General features: G+C 46.2%; 2 protein-coding genes across 9 annotated transcripts in view; one reads left to right on the top strand and one right to left on the bottom strand.

Moving 5' to 3' along the window:
- The window catches only part of amdhd2 (amidohydrolase domain containing 2), a 28,846-nt gene extending 12,774 nt beyond the window's left edge, over positions 1-16,072 (top strand). For all 8 annotated transcript variants that reach the window (XM_078240514.1, XM_078240516.1, XM_078240515.1 and 5 more), the window contains exons 8-12: positions 1,376-1,520; positions 3,390-3,497; positions 4,765-4,833; positions 6,251-6,352; positions 13,174-16,072. In XM_078240514.1, coding sequence (XP_078096640.1) covers positions 1,376-1,520; positions 3,390-3,497; positions 4,765-4,833; positions 6,251-6,352; positions 13,174-13,277 — 528 coding nt within the window. In that variant the 3' untranslated portion in view covers positions 13,278-16,072. The remainder of the gene's footprint in view (positions 1-1,375; positions 1,521-3,389; positions 3,498-4,764; positions 4,834-6,250; positions 6,353-13,173) is intronic.
- glis2b (GLIS family zinc finger 2b) overlaps positions 1-20,579 on the bottom strand; it is a 457,410-nt gene that overhangs the window by 34,534 nt on the left and 402,297 nt on the right. The gene's annotated exons all lie outside the window — the stretch shown is intronic.

Genomic DNA, 20,579 nt, shown 5'->3' with positions numbered 1-20,579 from the left:
CTGCACTGTCACTGGGACAGTACTGAGGGAGTGCCGCACTGTCACTGGGACAGTACTGAGGGAGTGCTGCACTGTCACTGGGACAGTACTGAGGGAGTGCCGCACTGTCACTGGGACAGTACTGAGGGAGTGCTGCACTGTCAGAGGGGCAGTGCTGAGCGAGTGCCGCACTGTCAGAGGGTCAGTACTGAGGGAGTGCTGCACTGTCAGAGGGACAGTACTGAGGGAGTGCCGCACTGTCACTGGGACAGTACTGAGGGAGTGCCGCACTGTCAGAGGGTCAGGACTGAGGGAGTGCTGCACTGTCACTGGGACAGTACTGAGGGAGTGCCGCACTGTCACTGGGACAGTACTGAGGGAGTGCCGCACTGTCACTGGGACAGTACTGAGGGAGTGCCGCACTGTCACTGGGACAGTACTGAGGGAGTGCTGCACTGTCACTGGGACAGTACTGAGGGAGTGCCGCACTGTCACTGGGACAGTACTGAGGGAGTGCTGCACTGTCAGAGGGACAGTACTGAGGGAGTGCTGCACTGTCAGAGGGACAGTACTGAGGGAGTGCTGCACTGTCAGAGGGACAGTACTGAGGGAGTGCCGCACTGTCAGAGGGACAGTACTGAGGGAGTGCCGCACTGTCAGAGGGTCAGTACTGAGGGAGTGCTGCACTGTCAGAGGGGCAATACTGAGGGAATGCTGCACTGTCAGGGGCAATACTGAGGGAATGCTGCACTATTGGAGGGGCAGTACTGAGGGAACGCTGCACTATTGGAGGGGCCATCTTTTGTCTGCACTCAGGGACATAAAAGATCCCATCGCCACTTCAGAACATCCTGGGATCATGAAAGATGTTACATAAATGAAAGCTTGGATGAAATGTTTCTGCCATTTGATTAATGGAGTCGGGTTTTAATTTGCTGTTGAACAAAGACTGCTAATCAGGTGGAATTAAACGTTTTGCCTTCAGAAGGTAAAAGAAGGACATGCATCTTTTACATCAGGACATTCCCAAAGTACATTAGAGCAAATAAAGTACTTTTGGAATGTAGTCACTGTTGTAATGTGGGAATCAAAAGCCAATTTATGCACAGAAAACTTCCACAGACAGCAGTGTGATGAATAGCATCCCAGACACTGAGAGAATTATCTTGGAGTTGTGCCTGGGATGTTTGTATGGAGTAGCATTCCACAGGATCAGGATATTTTCTGATGATCGGGATGTTTATACAGCCCGGACCGTGTACAGGGCAACACGCCAGCCACTGCAACTCTCCGCGTCACAGAACCTGAATTCGCTCCTGGTTTAAGTGGTTTGTTCTTTGGCAGTGATTTGTAGTTTTATGTGCGATGTAACTCATTTTCCTTCCCATTCCCTCAGTTTCACCACCGGGATCCGGGAATCGTGGGCCTGCTGACCAGTAGTGAGATTCCTGTCGGACAGTCTGTCTTCTATGGAATGATTGCTGACGGGATCCACACCAATCCTGCAGCGCTGAGGATTGCATGCAGAGCAGATCCCAAAGGTAAAAGGTCAGGTAGTGATTCCTGACACCCCACCCACCCCAATTCAGTAATGGGAGCTGCAGTTACTCATTCTTCATATCACTCACAGTTAGTGGAACAGGGGCAGTGAATTCTCATTCTGTGTCCTTGTGCCCTGGCTTCGGCTGCACCCAACAGGGTCACTAACTGACTACACTGTTGGAGGGACAGTACTGAGGGAGTGCTGCACTGTTGGAGGGACAGTACTGAGGGAGTGCTACACTGTTGGAGGGACAGTACTGAGGGAGTGCTACACTGTTGGAGGGACAGTACTGAGGGAGTGCTACACTGTTGGAGGGACAGTACTGAGGGAGTGCTGCACTGTTGGAGGGACAGTACTGAGGGAGTGCTGCACTGTTGGAGGGACAGTACTGAGGGAGTGCTGCACTGTTGGAGGGACAGTACTGAGGGAGTGCTGCACTGTTGGAGGAACAATACTGAGGGAGTGCTGCACTGTTGGACGGTCAGTACTGAGGGAGTGCTACACTGTTGGAGGGACAGTACTGAGGGAGTGCTACACTGTTGGAGGGTCAGTACTGAGGGAGTGCTGCACTGTTGGAGGGACAGTACTGAGGGAGTGCTACACTGTTGGAGGGTCAGTACTGAGGGAGTGCTGCACTGTTGGAGGGACAGTACTGGACAGTACAGACAAAAGTACATTATTGATTCCATTAATCCAACTGACTACATGCCCTCTGGGAGCATCCGGCACATGACCCACTCCAAAAGCTCACTCTGCTACCATTGGTCATTGGATATCTATCCTCTCCAGCTTCTCCTATTGGTCAACGTCCTCATAGAAACCCCACTTCCACAGCCAATTGAAACGTGAACAACTTGTTATTCAATTGGGTGGTTTTCGTCTGTCAGTCAAACACAAACTTTCTCACATTGCCAATAATTTTCGAACCAATAAAAATGTGCAAAAGAAATTTATCGAAACGCACTGTTTTCAACATTCCGGTAATGTCTCCCGGATTTCCGGTAATGTCTCCCGGATTTCCGGTAATGTCTCCCGGATTTTGCTCACAGTCGAGTCCTGGAGATTGATCTTCGATTCCTGAAGTACCCAGGGCAGTCTGTGGGACTGTGTCTGGACGATTCAGCAGGGGGGGGGGGGGGGCGGCGTCAGTCTGTGGGACTGTGTCTGGATGATTCAGCAGGGGGGTCAGTCTGTGGGACTGTGTCTGGACGATTCAGCAGGGGGGGGTCAGTCTGGGAGACTGGACGATTCAGGGAGTTAGTCTGGGAGAATGTCTGGACGATTCAGCAGGGGGGGTCAGTCTGTGGGACTGTGTCTGGACGATTCAGCAGGGGGGGTCAGTCTGGGAGACTGGACGATTCAGGGAGTTAGTCTGGGAGAATGTCTGGACGATTCAGCAGGGGGTCAGTCTGGGAGACTGGACGATTCAGCAGGGGGTCAGTCTGGGAGACTGTCTGGACAATTCAGCAGGGGGTCAGTCTGGGAGACTGTCTGGGCGATTCAGCAGGGAGCTAGTCTGGGGGACCTGACGATTCAGGGAGTTAGTCTGGGAGACTGTGTCTGGACGATTCAGCAGGGGAGGTCAGTCTGGGAGACTGTGTCTGGACGATTCAGCAGGGGAGGTCAGTCTGGAAATTGCTGAAACTGTCTGGGACCTGCCGACACTGGAGTGTGTGTGACACTGGAGTGTGTGTGACACTGTCTGCCCATGCTGCCACTGATTTATTTTGGATTTGGGATAATCCTTACCCTGTGACCTACTTGCAAATATCCCTACCCTTCCACCCAGCCCCCATCCCTCCCCGAGAGTGACCTGTGGGTGACCCTGCTTTCTGCCAATCTCACTCCGGTTTCTCTGTTCCTGTAGGTTTGGTGCTGGTGACTGATGCAATCATGGCCATGGGACTTCCTTCAGGACAGCACGCTCTGGGGCAGCAGGTAATCGAGATCGATGGGCTACATGCCTACGTCACAGGTGAGTGGTGGTAACGAGCCTGGTGCATCTTCCTCTGCAGGGCAAATCCGAGGTGATGTTGCATTGTGGGACGTGGGTTACCCACACTCTCTCTGGGGTTCAATCGGAGTCTCTCATCTCAGATGCCAAAGATTGTGTATTTAAATCGTTCTCCACAGGCTGGGACACAACATCCAGGCTGATATTCCCAATATAGACCTGAGGGAATGAGCCCATTGGAAGGTCACTACAGAGGGAGTGCTGCACTGTCGGAGGGTCAGTGCTGAGGGAGTGCTGCACTGTCGGAGGGTCAGTGCTGAGGGAGTGCTGCACTGTCGGAGGGTCAGTACTGAGGGAGTGCCGCACTGTCGGAGGGTCAGTGCTGAGGGAGTGCTGCACTGTCGGAAGGTCAGTACTGAGGGAGTGCTGCACTGTCGGAGGGTCAGTGCTGAGGGAGTGCTGCACTGTCGGAGGGTCAGTGCTGAGGGAGTGCTGCACTGTCGGAGGGTCAGTGCTGAGGGAGTGCTGCACTGTCGGAGGGTCAGTGCTGAGGGAGTGCTGCACTGTCGGAGGGTCAGTGCTGAGGGAGTGCTGCACTGTCGGAGGGTCAGTACTGAGGGAGTGCTGCACTGTCGGAGGGTCAGTGCTGAGGGAGTGCTGCACTGTCGGAGGGTCAGTGCTGAGGGAGTGCTGCACTGTCGGAAGGTCAGTGCTGAGGGAGTGCTGCACTGTCAGAGGGTCAGTACTGAGGGAGTGCTGCACTGTCGGAGGGTCAGTACTGAAGAGGTGCTGTGCTGTCAGAAGTGCCATCTTTTGGATGAGGTGTTAAATTGTCCAGGAGGATCTCCTATTAGTGAATGGGGGTGGTTGAGATCCACAAATATCAGTTTTTAAGTTTCTGGTTACTTGATTCCACTCCTGGAGTTGTTTATTCAATGTAGTCACCGAATTCAGCGGAGTGAGCTCGGGGAGAATAAAAAGGAACAAGATTATTTTGATGCCAGTTTTATCCCAGTGTTTCCTCTGGGTGGCAGTTACTAGTACAGGGTTTCAGTACTAGAGACTGACACCCTGAGTGTGTGGAATGGTGGGCATTGACAGGGATTCATTGTGGGATTAAGGGGCATATGAGAGAGGACAGAATGTTTGTGTGAATCCTGACATGTCACAGACATTGGGTGTGAACAGGGAGTGGGGGGACTTTATGTATTGTTGGCCAGGACTGTAATGAAAGTGTTGATGTGAACAGCTCAGAATAACCCCTGAACTTTCTCTGACCTCTGCACAGGGACCAAGACGCTGAGTGGGAGCATTGCCACAATGGACATGTGTGTGCGACACCTTTGGCAGGTGGCCGGTGAGGAGCCTTGGAAAATTGATGGGGAATCTCTGGAGCACCAACTGATTCGTAACGGGAAATCAGAGCATCGGGTCGATGGGTGGAGAGGGCAATAGTCTGCGGGCAACGATCCCAGCTCACTTGGGGGGGGGGGGGGGGGGACACGAGTGGGGTTGCTACAGAAGTGAAAGATGCCTGTAATAGCAATCTTGAACCAGTGGAGGGGGCCATGACCTCATGATTTACTCAGGCTGGTGAAGGAGCTGGATGCTGATCGTGCATCTCCCAACTCGCAGCTATCTTCATCTCAGAATGGGACCCATCATTCAGGCTCACACTCCCATTACAGAGGGAACACTGCACTGTCAGAGGAGCAGTACTGAGGGAGTGCTATGCTATCAGAGGATTAGCACTGAGGGAGTACTGCATTCTTAGAGGGTCAGAGTGCCACACTATTGGAGGTGCCCTCTTTTGAATTAGGCTCATTAAACTCTGCCCTTGTCAACCCACCCAGGTAGACATAAATCCCACAGCCATTATTTGAGGAAGAGCAGGAGGGTTCTCCCTGATGTTTGGGTCATTGAGTGGGAGGTTTGTGACAGGTGCTGTGGTTTAACTGGGCTGTTTCACCAAACTCACTGAATTAAATGTGTAAACGGCAGTTTGAAGTGTCATAAACACAGTCGGCTGGGAGTAGGATTCTCGTCAGCCAGAGAATGCTTAGAATGTTGAACTCACTACCACAGGCATCAATTGAGGTGAATAGTATTCACCAATATGGAGGTTTATTTATTTATTAGTGTCACACGTAGGCTTACATTAACACTGCAATGAAGTTACTGTGAAAACTCTGGCACCTGTTCGGGTACACTGAGGGAGAATTCAGCATGGCCAGTGCACTTAACCAACACACCTTTCTGACTGACCAGAGCACCCAGAGGAAATCTACACAGACGTGGGGAGAACATGCAAACTCCACACAGTGACCCAAGCCGGGAATTGAACTTGGGTCCCTGGTGCTATGAGGCAGCAGTGCTAACCACTGTGCCACCCGAAGGGGAAGCTAGTTTAACATGTGAGGGAGAAAAAAAGTACAAGGATGTGCTGATCAGGTGAGAGGCCAAAGGGCTGGGACAAAGCTCATGAGGAACTATACATTTCTGACGCTGCAGGTTAGAAATTAAAATGATTCCGAGAAATCACCAGTGAGTGAGGGACCGGTTCTCTTTTTAAAATGTAATGTGTTTGGTTATCAAAATCCTAGTTCTGAAATAAACGCCAAAACTTTGCTGGTGAGATCTTACCGTCCTGCCAATGGTGCACCCCTGCCACGGGTTTCCTGGCAGTGAGGGGTGCGTTCAGCAGGAAACCCCCTGTTCACTGTCTCTCATTTTCCAAAGCTGAGGCTGAAACCTCTCTCTCTCTCCTTCTTCAGGCTGCTCAGTGGAGGCAGCACTGGAAGCTGCTTCACTCCATCCTGCTCAGCTCCTGGGAATTGAACAGGCAAAAGGAACACTGGACTATGGCACAGATGCAGGTAAGGGAGTAGCAGCCACCTGGGTGTCTGTGTGACAATGAGAGCCTTAGGCAGAGGGGCCAGGCCTTTGAAAGACAGACTTCCAAGACTGAGGTGACGATGTGAGTGTGGTCACTGCTGGAGCAGGTGGAGATAGGACACCTCATGCCAGGTTACTGGGAGCTGTTAGACAGGGGGATAAACAGCAGGTTTGTTTCTCTGCTGAATCATCTGTCTCCTGAACACATTGTGTGATACAATCCCTGGAGAGATCAGCAGGGATGGTGTGAATGGCAAACCCCAAAGCCATGATTCAAAATTCATACCCAGTGCTAAACTCAGTTACGGGTCCCAGTTTATATCCCTGCCGCATTGGTGGGTTTAGGGAATCCCAGTGTCATTTCTAATGTCACAAGCATTGCATTTCTCCAGTAAATTCCCTCACAGTCACGGTGATGATTCTGCAGCTGTTTCTAAGCTTTTACCTTTAAATCTCTGCTTAATCTAATGCAGATAGAACTTTACTCTGTCAATTACCTCACATAATCACCCTTAATGCCTGAGCAACAAAGACAAGATAAACACTTGAATACTATCTCACATCATGCTATCAAAGAAAGCTAAGGTCTTTAAAATCAGAGAGTGTAAGAGCCTTTCTGAAGTAATGAGTAATCTGTAAAGATCAAAGCAATTGAAGTTCAGCTCAGTGAAAGCTACTGAAACAAATTGTTGCAAAGTAATTTCTTTCCAATTGCAATGTGTTCGCCATGAGCTCCTGCAAGTGTGGAACAGTGGAACAAATCAATCTGTACCCAGCTCCCGCTTCCCCTTCAACTCCCTGCCCTGCCTATCCTGAGATGATGTGGAGATGCCGGCGTTGGACTGGGGTAAACACAGTAAGAAGTTTAACGACACCAGGTTAAAGTCCAACAGGTTTATTTGGTAGCAAAAGCCACAAGCTTTCGGAGCCTTAAGCCCCTTCACCAGTGAGTGAATCACCAGTCACCAGTAAGAAGGGGCTTAAGGCTCCGAAAGCTAGTGGCTTTTGCTACCAAATAAACCTGTTGGACTTTAACCTGGTGTTGTTAAGCTTCTTACTATCCTGAGATGCCAGCTTTTGAGCAGTTCAATTTTTCCTTTTGAAGTAGATTTTGCGCTTTAGTTTCCACGGTGTCTTGTATTGGGTTTAATCTAACTATGCTGAACTTGTGTTCACAATGGGAGAATGTTTTGACCTGTCAACCTTCTCTGTTTGAGAGAGTGTAGCCCTCACTGGTGCTGGCCCCTTCCTGCAAGGTTCCAAACACTGCCCTCCCGTCTGCTGGTCCAATCATTTCCTCATCTCTGCTACATTCATGAAAAATTTGCATAATTTTCTCCAGGTCCAGAGGATTTCCAGCCTAGAGTCAAGAGCCTACGATAGCCACTGTATTCCCAATGTGGATTAACCTCTGACTGCCTTGGGATCAATATTCCCTTTAAGCTGTGTACGCTTGTGTAATTATGGCAATGCCATGCAGGTCGCTCACAAGCTGTACCCATTAAAATACCAACCAGAGATACAGGGCATTGAAATAACCAGACCATACAAAACAAAGGAAATTTAGAGATTATTACTTGGGACATTTGCTACTTAACGTGTGTCACATTTTTCTACAGTTAACAGTATCTACTTCTTGACTGCCCTTTCTCCTCTCTCAAACTGGTCGTCCAACATATAGTCAAACAGTGCAGGAAAGGCCCTTAGGCCCATCGAGTCTGCACTAATGATAACTACCACTAAAGATGCGCTAATCCCATTTTCCTGCATTTGTCCCAAATGCGTGAGCTTAATCCAAGGACAGTGAGGCCAATTGCCACATTCTACCTGGATCAGCTGACTCAATATAGACCACCGGGGATGTTTATTGTCCATTGGCTATTGGAATTCTGGAACTTTCTCCCCAAAGACTGAGGGTCAATTGGAGCTTTGAAGGCTGAGATTAAATAGCTCTGATGAAGGGTCATCCCGACTCAATGTTGACTCTATTCCCTCTCCTCAGACGCTGTCAGACCTGCTGAGATTTTCCAGCATTTTCTGTTTTTGTTTCAGATTCCAACATCTGCAGTATTTTGCCTTTTTATATTAATATATCTTTGATGGGCAAGGGCATCGAGGGATATGTAGCAAAAGCAGGTACATAAGAGTTGAAGTACAGATGAGCCACGATCTAAATGAATGATGAACCAGGCTGAATGGCTTCCTCCTGTTCCTATGTCTCAACCAAACACGCCATCAGCCACCTTGTGGCTTTATCTGATCAGACATCACAGGAGAAACGATGGCACACACTGCTGGGAAAGGGAGGACGGGATTCCAACTTTCATTTTACTGCCTTCAGGTTCTCACTGCACATGCACACATCCCAGCAAATACCACAGACTTAACAGTAACCTTTTATCCAATGTTATTTATATTCAGTTTCTTTTTCAAATCCGTTTTTGCTGAGGGATTGTGTAATGACTGATTCCACAGGTTTTAGAGCGACAGAAAGGAAGGTTAATGAGATCTCAGCCTCCAACGGAATTCACTGTGTCTTTTCTCTCTGACTCCCTCCTAAGCTGGTTTAAACTCCACAAGTCTTGATGACAATATCATCCTCTAGAAATAAAGTTTTTAGTTACAAACTGGATTCGAGTGACCAAGTACAATTGTGTCAACCCATGGCTGAAGTTTCTCAATGGAGACAGATTACATCATTGCTAAATAGCAAGCACCCTGTTTTATTATCTTTCCTTCAACTCTCCCCCTCGCGGGCTGCCCTCTAACCCCCTCCCCCATTCTGCAGGATTTCTCCACCGGACCTCGTCCACATCTGTGCTGTGTGAACTGTTCTCAGTCAGGATGCAGTTAGAATGCAAGATCACTCTTCAGATTCTCCAGAACCTATGGGGATTCACTACTATCCCACGGACTACCCTCACCAGATGACGTGATATTTATAGCCTTCATCCAAATGTTTGAAGCAGAGAGGGAAACCGAGCTGGAAGAGATGTGGGACAGGGGCTGTGAACAGCTAATATTTAACGATGGAATTGAACAAAAGCTCCTTCACTGTAGACCATCGCGAGAAATAGGTTTCTTTCCCTGTCGAGCCAAACAAACATATTGTTCACAAAAACATTACTAGGCTGTGTTCAAGCAGAAGCACAGTATGTTAATTAATAAATCTGAAGGTGCTTGTCTGAGTGTGACTGCAGCTACATGTTTTCTTCAGAAATAATTCTGTTGGCTCCGTGTTGGTTGCTGTTTAATTAATCTGCAAGGACCTGGAGGTCATTTATTATGCTGCATTTCCAAATACATCTCTCCAGTTTCTGATGAGTTTAATAAAGAGGATGTGAGTTCCTTGCACCTTCATTGTGAGCAGATACAGTTCACTAATTATAAAATCACACTAGCCAGCTTCTATTGACTTTCCTTTGGAAGCAATACAAACTGCCTTATTCATATTCTGTGGAATACCTACACAAAGCACTTATAAAACTCCTGCTTTAAGGGTGGTTTAATAAATGCGTATACAAGGCATTAAGTGAGAAGTGGCCATTTTGTCCATAACTTGGCCTTTCATGAACTCTGCCCAATTTCTCTGATCTACCAAAAGGATGTTTCTGCAGTGTCTCTTTCCTTTCCTCCCCTCCCATCCTCCTCCTTGGGTCTGCTGCCCAAAGGCATGTCCAACCCACAGCTCTGTGGTACGGAGGCAGCTCCCAAATTCACCCCAGCCAGAACAGGGATTGAATCCAGTGCTGTTGGCACCAATTTGATCCACATTGAATGTCCAGCCAACTGAACCCATGGGCCATCCAAGGAATTGAGGTTGCTGTGGAGACATACACTTTCCCCCATGCCTGCTGTAGTCTGGAGCTGTTGATAGTGACAGGGCCTGGCTGAGAAGGGTGCACAAGATGCAAATCACTAGGGCTCAGGGGGTGCTGGGGGAACCAGGTTCATTGTCATAAATGGAGTTCTCATTTTCCAGAATGAGCAGCCAGAGCTTCAGGCCCGAAAGACTGGCTTTATATTTTAAAAAAAGAATATCGGAACTGAGTTCTGAAACCCACAAAGCTGCCCAAAGGTCTTTTCCTTGTGGCATTCAGGAGCACCAAGCCCAGACTCTGGCTACATGTGAAGGGCCTTGAGCATCAGCATAATATTCCACAGAATAAGAATAAGGAGTTTGTTTCACAGATTGGAAGAGCAGCATAATAAATGACGTCAAGGTCCTTGCAGATTAATTAAGCAGCAACCAACACAGAGCCAACAGAATAATTTCTGAAGAAAACATACGCAGCCACAGTCACACTCGTACAAGCACCTCAATTAAGATTAATTAAATTGTAAAACACACTGTACAAAAATAGCTTCTGATTGGACACACCTAGTAATGTTTTTTGTTGAACAGCATCTCTCATTGTTTGTTTGGCTCGACCCATTTCTCATGATGATCTACATTGAAGGAGTTTTTATTTAATTCCGCCTTTAGATGTCACCTGCTTGCGGCCCCTGCCCCACAGCTCTTCCAGCTTGTTTGCCTCTCTGGGCATCTTCTCACAGATGTCGAGGTAAAGGAACTTGTCGATTTGAGAGGGAGGAGACACATGGTTGAGGGGGCCATATGTTCTGAGGGTCTTGATGATCTGATAAATGTGAAACCAGGCTGCACTTCCAAATAACAGGCCAGCTGCTGGGGAAGGCTCACTACCCGCTTTGACATAACCTAGCAGGTCTCCTGAGGCCCCAACACTGCATATCCCAGGTCTGCTTTAAAGCTTGCGAGGGGGTGGTGTCAGTCATTCGGGGAATTTGTCCCATTTAAGGCCCACTTGCCTCGAGGTCTCTCTTCCCTCCCGCCCCAGAAATAATATAATTTAAACCCTAGCCCACAAAACGAAACAAAAACTCAGTCTTGTTATTGTCAATGTAGCCCTGATTCTGTGTAATCTCCCAGCTCCTCATCTCTGAATCTATTTAATGTAAGGGAAAGGGGAATAGGGGACTGTTGCTGCTATTTCATGCTTGTCAAAGGACTTCTGAGAATGGATAGATATGAAGATTATACCAGTGATACACTGTTGTGTCAAGGAAGATTTTTTTGTAATGCACGGATCAAAATTTACAGAGTTTAACTGTTCTGTTGGGTGCTGACTGTCATCCTCATCCGAGTGAAGCAGGATCCTTGAGAGACTGTCACTTACTTCGTGATGGGTTCAGGACAGAAAATGCTCACGTCTTTTAAAAATGCCCTTAGTGAGATAGGGAAGTACTTTAAACCTGTGCTTCTGTCATAGCTAGTGTTACGTTGATCTCTGAGCTAGCTGAATTACTTCAAAAGGTGGGGGGTAAAATTAATTTCAAATGAATTTGTTGTGTGGCCCATCAGGGATTCTGAGTGCAGCCCACAAGACATTTTGTTGACAGCTGCCCATGCGCAGAGTTGTCACATTTCCCTGGTTTCCATCCATTTGGTATTTTTTTCTACTGGTAGGACTGAAGTGAGATGCACATAAAGCAGGGGCAAGTGAAGTGAGCTACATGCTGATTGCTCACAACATTGATTGAGAGCTGTGCGCTCCCTCTGCATCCAAATAGTAAATATTTATTTTGCTCTTGCCACTTGAAGTTGATAGTTCTATTAATATTTGAATGATTTAAAAGTTTCTGTAACTTGTGAAATATTCAGCATGTATTCAATCTTATTGAAGGGTCACAGTTAGTGAACAAATCCAATTTCAACCTTGCAGCCCACTGAGATGAAGGAGGGCCACTCGTGCAGCTCACTCACTAGCCTAGGCTGCCCATCACTGCACTACATTGAGCTGCCATTGATAGTCTGGAGAGGAGGTGAAGGGTTATGCTAAAGACATTGCCTCACTCGATTCGGGCACTATCTTTCAGCATCAACCTTCATGTGGAATTTTAGAAAATAGTAGAACTCTAGATTTATTTGGAACACTAACAGAGGGTACAATTAGTTTACCCCAGTACTTTATGCTTGCATTGCAAAATTAACCTAATCCTGGTTTTCAGTAACCAAAATATGAAAGTGTCAAATTCAGCAACATATAATTAGCTACCAAATTAATTTGTAATTACTCCATTTAAATACGTCCGAAAATACATTCCAGTCCAATTATGAAGCAAACAACATTCTTTGTATAAACTATAAAATAGTATAATATAAAAATTAAAAGATTTTTGGAGCAACTGAACAGTAGGGGGATATGCAGGATAAAGTCTGTCTCCTTTTTGCGTGCAATAATATCCTGCCAAGCCCGGCAATTGTGTGCCTGAGAGCAGTGTTACTTCAGAGCTCTATGGCTGGGCTGATGAGCTGGATTCTCATGGTTTGAGAGACTGTGTGAGGTGTAAAAATGGCAGCCGGGATCCGATTCTGGGATTCCTGATACCCCCAATTTTCACCAGTGTGGGTTGGTCATGAGCCCCACACCCTGCACTCCCGACCTGGCTAGCTCCTTAGCAGAAATTGCCGAGTCCTAATCCTCCTCAATTTTCATGGAGCTGGGCCAGATTGGAGAGGATTCGTGTCGCAAACCAAAGCCTGGATGAGGAAATCTTTTGAAAAGTATGTTCCCATGCTCCTTATGCCAACCTATGCCCCTACACCCACCCCCAAGTACCTCCATGCCAAACTATGGTGCCCCATGCCCATTTATCCACCATACACTCTGATTAGAACCTGTGACCCACTGACTCTGTGGTGAAAGTGCTGAGCAATGTCTAACACTGACGGGTTCATCAGTTTAACCTGATCATCTTCATCTTTTGCTCTTTATTACAGACCTGGTGCTACTGGATAAGGAACTGAATGTCAAAGCCACGTACATCGCAGAAGAGTGGGTATGGAAACATCATTCGATAGCAAATGAAAAGGAAACTGAATAACAAATGGACCCCAATGTGAACCCCCAGTGAAATCTGAGTCAGTGATGATTCCCTGGTGGGCTGAATGAATGGAGAGTAGTGTTTGAGTGCACTGGACTCGCACTGTGCACAGTTGCTGCAGTTTGACTGACATTGTCACATTCTTAATACTCACCCTCTGGGCCATTTTCACCACCTGTGCATTTTTCTCAGAAGTGCTAAATTTTCAGCATAAAATATCCACCTCTGCTGACTGTCTGATGTCTCACTTGTTTTCCAACTGGAGTCTTGGGAAGATACTAGTGGAATTCTCTGACTTTATCCTGGATGAAGCTCAATTAATCTACTTGAATTAATTCTAAACGGGGCAGATTTTGACATGAACATTTTCTGTAGTGAAGGGAGGGGCAGTGGGGGGAATGCGATGGGAGGGGAAGTGATTGCTGGGATGGAGAAGGGAACTGACGTTGCTTTTATAGTAATTCAACACCTGACCACATCCAACTATTTGCTTTGTAATTCCAGTCAGGGTTTTACTATCCTAGCAATCTTCATTTATGTTCAATCAGTGTGCTTATTCCAGAATGTTCTGGTTCAGGGTCACAATCCTTGTGTCCTTGTTTTGAGTGTTGCAAAGTTTGTTTCAGCTTGTGTCCCTGAATGAAGGCGAGACATTGCTGGGATCAGAGTGTTTTTGGAGTCAGTTTTCTGTTTGCCCGTCCTTCCATCTATGTAAAATGATGAACATGCAGCAAATCAAATGCATTGAGGATGGAGTAATTTCATACAGTGCGGTCCTGCTGATGGCTGCCACAAGAGGTGTATATGAAATGATTGTCGGGTATCATTGTGTTGTTTTCAGTGTTGGTGCCTATTGCCAAGTCTCTGTAGCCATTGGTTGTCCATGTTAGCACACACTGACCCACAGGCAATGTCGCCATTTCCCTCTGTCATTGGCTATTGTCACCTAGGACCAAAAGCTGGTGTTTAGGGTCTGCATATCATGTTTGCAAGCATCCTTTAAGTAGCGCTTTGGGCACCTGACTGGTCTCCTGCCTCAGGCTATCTAGCCATACAGAAAATACTTAGGTATACATTAGATTTCCAAGCTGCAAATGTGGGCGAGCCAGCGCGGTCACCTTTGCTTGCTATGTGCCAACACACTTGGAAGATTTGCCTTTGAGAGAACTGCCATATCCATGATTTTTTTCCTTCCATGAGATGCCCAGAATGTGCCACAAACAACGCAGATGAAAGTTGTTGAGCGTCCTTTCTTGATAGCTGTAAGTCATCTAAGTTTCAAAGCTGTACAAGGAGGTGCTGAAAACACAGGCCTTATAAACCAGCATCTTGGTCCTGACAATGGGTACAAGTTCCATTCCACGAGTTAGCCAAAGATGGTAGCTGCTTGGTCCATGCATGTATCAAGTTCTGCGTCAAGAAACAGATTGTCACCATACACGCAAGGTAGCAAATATTGCTAACCACATCCAGTAGGTGGAAGGATACTAGACTGTCATTAGTCAAAAAAGATTTTGGATCTGTTTGGAGACTGATCGTAAATGCTGTCCCGCAGGCGTCAGTCAGTCAGTCAGCATCCCGCAGGGGTCGGCCAGCCGGCGTCCTGCAGGGGTTGGTGTGACTGAGGTTGTGCAAGGGTTGGGGTCACATAAGGATCAGTTGGTGGTGAGATTATTTCTCTTTACTGAGCCTGCAGCAATTGTCAAGCTTCAGAATTCTAACATGAGAGCAGCTCAAATCCTAGCCTCCTCTCTAGCTGCCAGCAGATGTCAGTGTCTGTCTGTGATGTTTCTCTCAAATACTTTGCAGAAATAAAATCACCAAAATGCAGTGATTTTCACAGAAAATCTATCTGCATCAATGAGAGGCAAGCAGCGCTGCTTTTAAAGAAAGCAAGTTTGAATCAGTGGTTTGCAGCTAGGAAAGTTATTTCACAAATATTATCCTTCTCAACTGTCCCTCATTAACTTTTTTGTTGCAAACGTCCGATCCTTCTGTGCCTCCACAATGCTGGTTTCTGAGTGGCATGTCAGGATGAGAAAGACCAATGCTGGAAAATGGAATGGAATGCCAGCGGCAGCACCAAACTGACCTGCACCAGCACAGATTAAATACAGAGCAAGATCCCCGACAATACATTGTGCCATTGAACATTGATGTGGAGATGCCGGCGTTGGACTGGGGTAAACACAGTAAGAAGTTTAACAACACCAGGTTAAAGTCCAACAGGTTTATTTGGTAGCAAAAGCCACACAAGCTTTCGGAGCTGCAAGCCCCTTCTTCAGGTGAGTGGGAATTCTGTTCACAAACAGAGCATATAAAGACACAGACTCAATTTACATGAATAATGGTTGGAATGCGAATACTTACAACTAATCAAGTCTTTAAGAAACAAAACAATGTGAGTGGAGAGTTGCCAGGATAGTTGCCAGGATAGTGAACATTGCCAGGATAGTTTCTTCAGTGACTCTGTCTTGAGCAGCTGAGACCCCAAGCTCTGGAATTCCCACGCTCACCCTCTCTGCCTTTGTGTCCTATTAGGATGCTTCTCCAAGTCTACCTCTCAGACCAAATATTTGGGCATCTGTATTAATGTCTCCTCCTCTGGCTTGCTGTTGACTTTTTACCTGATTGCATTCCTTGGAATTTTGCTACATTAAAGTTGTTATAATCTTGCCGAGTGTGCAATACTAATGGCTTTGCAAAGTTGTGACAGACTGTATGACAAATAGGAAAGGCCTGTTAGACCCAAGTGTTGATGTATTAAATTTGTAAAATGTCTTGCATCCAGAGTTATCAAAGTGTCAAACTTATTTTTTTAAAGTAGATCAGTTGATTTTTGTTGGTTTCTCATTTTGATTATCTGCCTTTACCCCAAAGGGTAAACAGCTAGGGATTCACAAGCAGCTGCCAGTCGACACAAGCTTCTGGCTCCAATTAACCCATAACTGACCCTTGTGTTGTAGGATTTAGACCACTTCCCCATGCTGCCTTTCAAAGGAGAGACCTGGTTCAACACACTCTATATTAACATCACAAGTATGCTCCAGACTGCCAGAACCACCCGGGCTCAGCTATTAAATGCGTTGCTTAAAGCAGCGTTGTCTAATATCGTGTGGTCCACATGACGAAGCGGCCATCGTCAATGTGGTGAATTCATGCTGAGCTGTGTTAAAAGTTTCAGGGACGGGTATGACTTTGGACGTCACTCGCTAAATGCCTGCTATTTTCTGTTCCTAATTGCGCACCATATTACTGTTGGATAGGAGTCACATATCAGTCAGACCGTGACTGTATTTAACAGAATATAGTTCAGTTATCAGGTTTCCTGTGTCCTGGAAACTGAAGGACCACTTGCTCACAGAAACAAGAAAAATAGTCCGCTGTTTGTTATCTTTTCTGTTCCTGTTCTTCCTCGGATGCTGCTAAACAATGGTACATTTAGATCTGTGGAACCCTCTGTGAAGCACTATGAAAGCAGGATTGGCCTTCGGAAGGACAGTGGTCTGATTGCTCTCAAAGTTTTCTTGGGAAATCTAGTGGCATGGGCTGGTGGATGCTAATTGAAGAATTTTGTTTTGTTTAGCTGGTAATTCATGGTTTTCATAAAAGCTGAGATTGATAAGTGACTGACAGCACTGCATGCCTGCCAGTGAGAGTTGAAAGGTGTAATTTTGGCAAGATGGGGCAGTGCAGTAACATCCAAATGTGTTTATCTTCAACTTAATAGGTTTGTTAAAACGAGTAATTGGAAGGAATAGGGCATATTGGGGTGAAAAGAATGATTACAGGAGGTTGGCCATAAGCCAAAGATCCATTAACTGTCCGGACACTGTCTTTAGAAATAACAGGCGACAGAGCGCAAGAAAGGCAAGAGCCAAGGTGCAGCAGTCAATAGAAATTTGCTGATCCTTTTCTCTCCAATTCTGTTAAAATAAAGATTTTATTTTAAGAAATTTTAAAAATAAATTGTAACAAAGTCAGAAACAGGACGCTTCAGTTGATAGATTGTCTGAGAATATATGCAACAGACTTGCTTTGCAGATTGTAAAATACTTTTGAAGCTGTTCTTCTGGCTCTTGCGGTGATTGCAATGGTCTTGGTTGTGACAGTTTAAAACTTCAAGCCTATTTTCAAAAGATTGCACCTTTGCTTTTGTAATATTACATATATGGGTTGGAAATGGGGGTGTAGTGGTAATGTGACTGGACTAGTAATCTAGAGACCCAGGGTAAACCTCTGTGGATATGGGTTCAAATCCCATCAGGGCAGCAAGTGGAATTTAAGTATAATTGATAAACCTGGAATAGAAAGCTAGTATCAGTAATGGTGACCATGACAACTATAATTGATTATATAAACCCATCTGGTTCACTAATAGCCTTTAGGGAAGGAAATCGGCCATCCTTACCTACTTTGGCTGACATGTGACTCCAGCTACACAGCAATGTGGTTGACTCTTATCAGTGCTCTAAAGGCAATTAGGGATGGGCAATAAATGCTGGGATTGTCAGCAACACCATGAAAGAATAAAGGAAAAAATACTTTGTATTACGTGGTGAATGGTGACCAGATTGCCGCAAGTTTGATGAGCATCAAAATCCTATTGGTCAACACTAGCCTGGTGTACAGTATCACAAACTGCAAATGAGTTCATTGCACAAAATATTTGTTTGGCTTTTAAAAATGTTTTGGACATCCAAGGAAAAATACTTTGCTGTGTTTCATCCTGCTTGCAAACTCTTACTTTTTTCTTTGGTTGGAGGTGTCCAGAACAAGGGGCCATAAGTTTAAGATTATTGTCAGGCCATTCAAGGGTGAAGTCAGGAAGCATTTCTTCACACCTAGGAGTAGTGGAAGTCGGGAGCTCTCGCCCCCCCCCCCCAAAAAAGCTGTGGATGCTGGGGTCGATGGAAAATTTCAAAACAGAAAGGTACAGACCAGCCATAATTTGGTTGAATGGTGGAAAAAGCTGAATATCCACCTCCTATTCCGATGTTCCATTTCACCCTGATTAACAAGATCCATGATGACACAAATGGTATATGATAGAAGCTGTATAAAATGAGTTGGAGGAAAAAAAACACATTACACAAACAATTGTTAGCATATCTTCACACCCAATACGGGGTGCTCAGTTAGCTCAGTTGGCTAGACGGCTGCTTTGTGATGCAGAGCAATGCCAACAGCATGGGTTCACTTCCTATACCAGCTGAGGTTATTCATGAAGGCCTGCCGCCTTAACCTGAGGTGTGGTGATCCTCGGGTTAAATCACCATCTGGGACAATGGTGACTTTACCTTTTATCTTCACACCCATTTTTTTAACCCTTTTTGGGAAATCGTGGGGGAAGTGGTGGAAGGATTTTCGAGCTCATTATAATCCCATTGAACCACGTTGAATGCTCCTTCTGAGGCTAACAAGTCCTGGTGTTCGATTCGAACCTGGAGCTCCTGGTCCAGCGGTAGGGGCGCTACCACTGTGCCACAAAACTTCCTGAGCAAAATGGTGCGGATGGTGGAAAAGAAATGCTGGAAATACTTAGCAGGTCTTAGTGGAAAGGGAAACAGAGCAATATTTAATGGAGGCAATGGGAGTCGTGCTTGCCAGCCGGAGGTGTAAACCCTGCATCATTTCTTTTATCGAAGGCCCACTGCATCTTGTGCCACTTAGGCACAACTGGGCAGTGATGGGAAGTCCTGCCTGCTAATCAGAGGCTGTCAGCTCCACTGAACAATAGTGTCACTGGGGGGAATGGTGGCTGCTGCTGGTATGACAACCTCTCAAGGCCTGGTATTGATGTTGGATTCCAGGCCACAGGTGAATGATTTTGGGGGGCGGGGCGGGGGGGAAGTCGGTCACAACCTCCACCCCTCTTACTAGTGCCGTTGAACGAGGGATCCCTGGGAGCCTGTAAGCAACCCTGTATGGGTTTGCTTGAGTTCCCCGAATGGTGACCCCCGGCAGCTGCTGGGTTAATGCTAGATGCTAGTGGTGGCAGGCTGAGACCCACTTAAGGACGGCGGAGCGGGAAGGCTGTCCATGGACTTAATCGGGGTGGAAGCAGGAAGGCAGCGCGGTGACCAGCTGCCAATGCCACCCGCTACCTGATTAAATGCCCATTCACTACCAAACCCACTACTGAGAAGAGAATTCAATTCCAGACAGTTGACATTTCAGGTTAATGATCCTTTTTCAGAACTGGGAATAAGAGATACAAGAGTTTTTAAGCAAGAGCAGGATTGTCTATAAGAGGATGGAGGGCAGGAAGTGATGGAAGGGATGATGGTGCAAGGGAAACAAAATTGGAAATTGAACAAGTAAAGGAAATGTGGGTCCAGAGGTTTAAAGGGGAAAAGCGGTGTAAACACTATTTTGTTTGATGTTTGAATAAGTAATGTGCTCCTTTGCATATATAATTGCATTTTGACACTTCTAGAAATATGAAATTATGTTGCATTAATACTACAAAACAAAATGAGGCCAACCTCCTCTTGTTCATGGGTCTGTAGGCATTGATTTCCAGTATTTCAAAGGAATTAGTCCAGGCAGATAGGACATGTTTCTAGTCTCTCTGTTGGCTGTTTAGAGTCTGCAACAAAATGGGTTTGGGCAGCACTAATGCAGGTCCCAGCGGACACCAGTCCACAGCTAAATGAGCTTGCATTAAATCAGCACTCAGTTAACAGAACCAGAAGGGACAAAATTAATTTCAAATATCACGCATATGTCTTTGGAGGTGCCCTTCTGAGGTTACAGTGAAGGCTGAGCTGCAAAGATAGCGCTGGTAAGAGGGTGGGAGGGATAAAGGATCACAGCCTAGACATGGCAATGTTGATGAAAGGCACACAGCTATGATCTAAGTAAAGCTTTACTGAATTTCTATTCACTCTCACTGCATGTAATTCCTGGAATGCCATCACTTACTTTGTTCAGAATGCTCTTGGCCATTGCCTTTATTTCATTGATTGTTCCTCATGGACCAACTTTGGCCATTCTTGTGTTGCTTAATTTACTCATCGGCTCAGAGTTCATTTGTCTTCTGCATCCTGCCAAGAGAAGGATACTTTTTGACATCTCACACTGGGTAACCATTGTACTGAGTGATGTGAATAGAGTGTTTCTGAGTTCTATATGGATGTCGACACATCTGAAGAAATTCTGTTGTTCAGAACACAATGGCTTCGGAGGGAAATCTGGTAATTAGGACATTTGAAGTGAATCTTAGTTTTCTAGTGACAGCCCATAAATGTTATAAAATTACATCACAATGTGGCAAACAGAGACAGCAGAACAGGGCTA

This window comes from Mustelus asterias, chromosome 23, assembly GCF_964213995.1.
Source record: "Mustelus asterias chromosome 23, sMusAst1.hap1.1, whole genome shotgun sequence".
NCBI classification, from domain to species: Eukaryota; Metazoa; Chordata; class Chondrichthyes; order Carcharhiniformes; family Triakidae; genus Mustelus; species Mustelus asterias.
The sequence above is the reverse complement of the archived record's forward strand: the minus strand, read 5'-3'. Positions and strand labels throughout refer to the sequence as shown.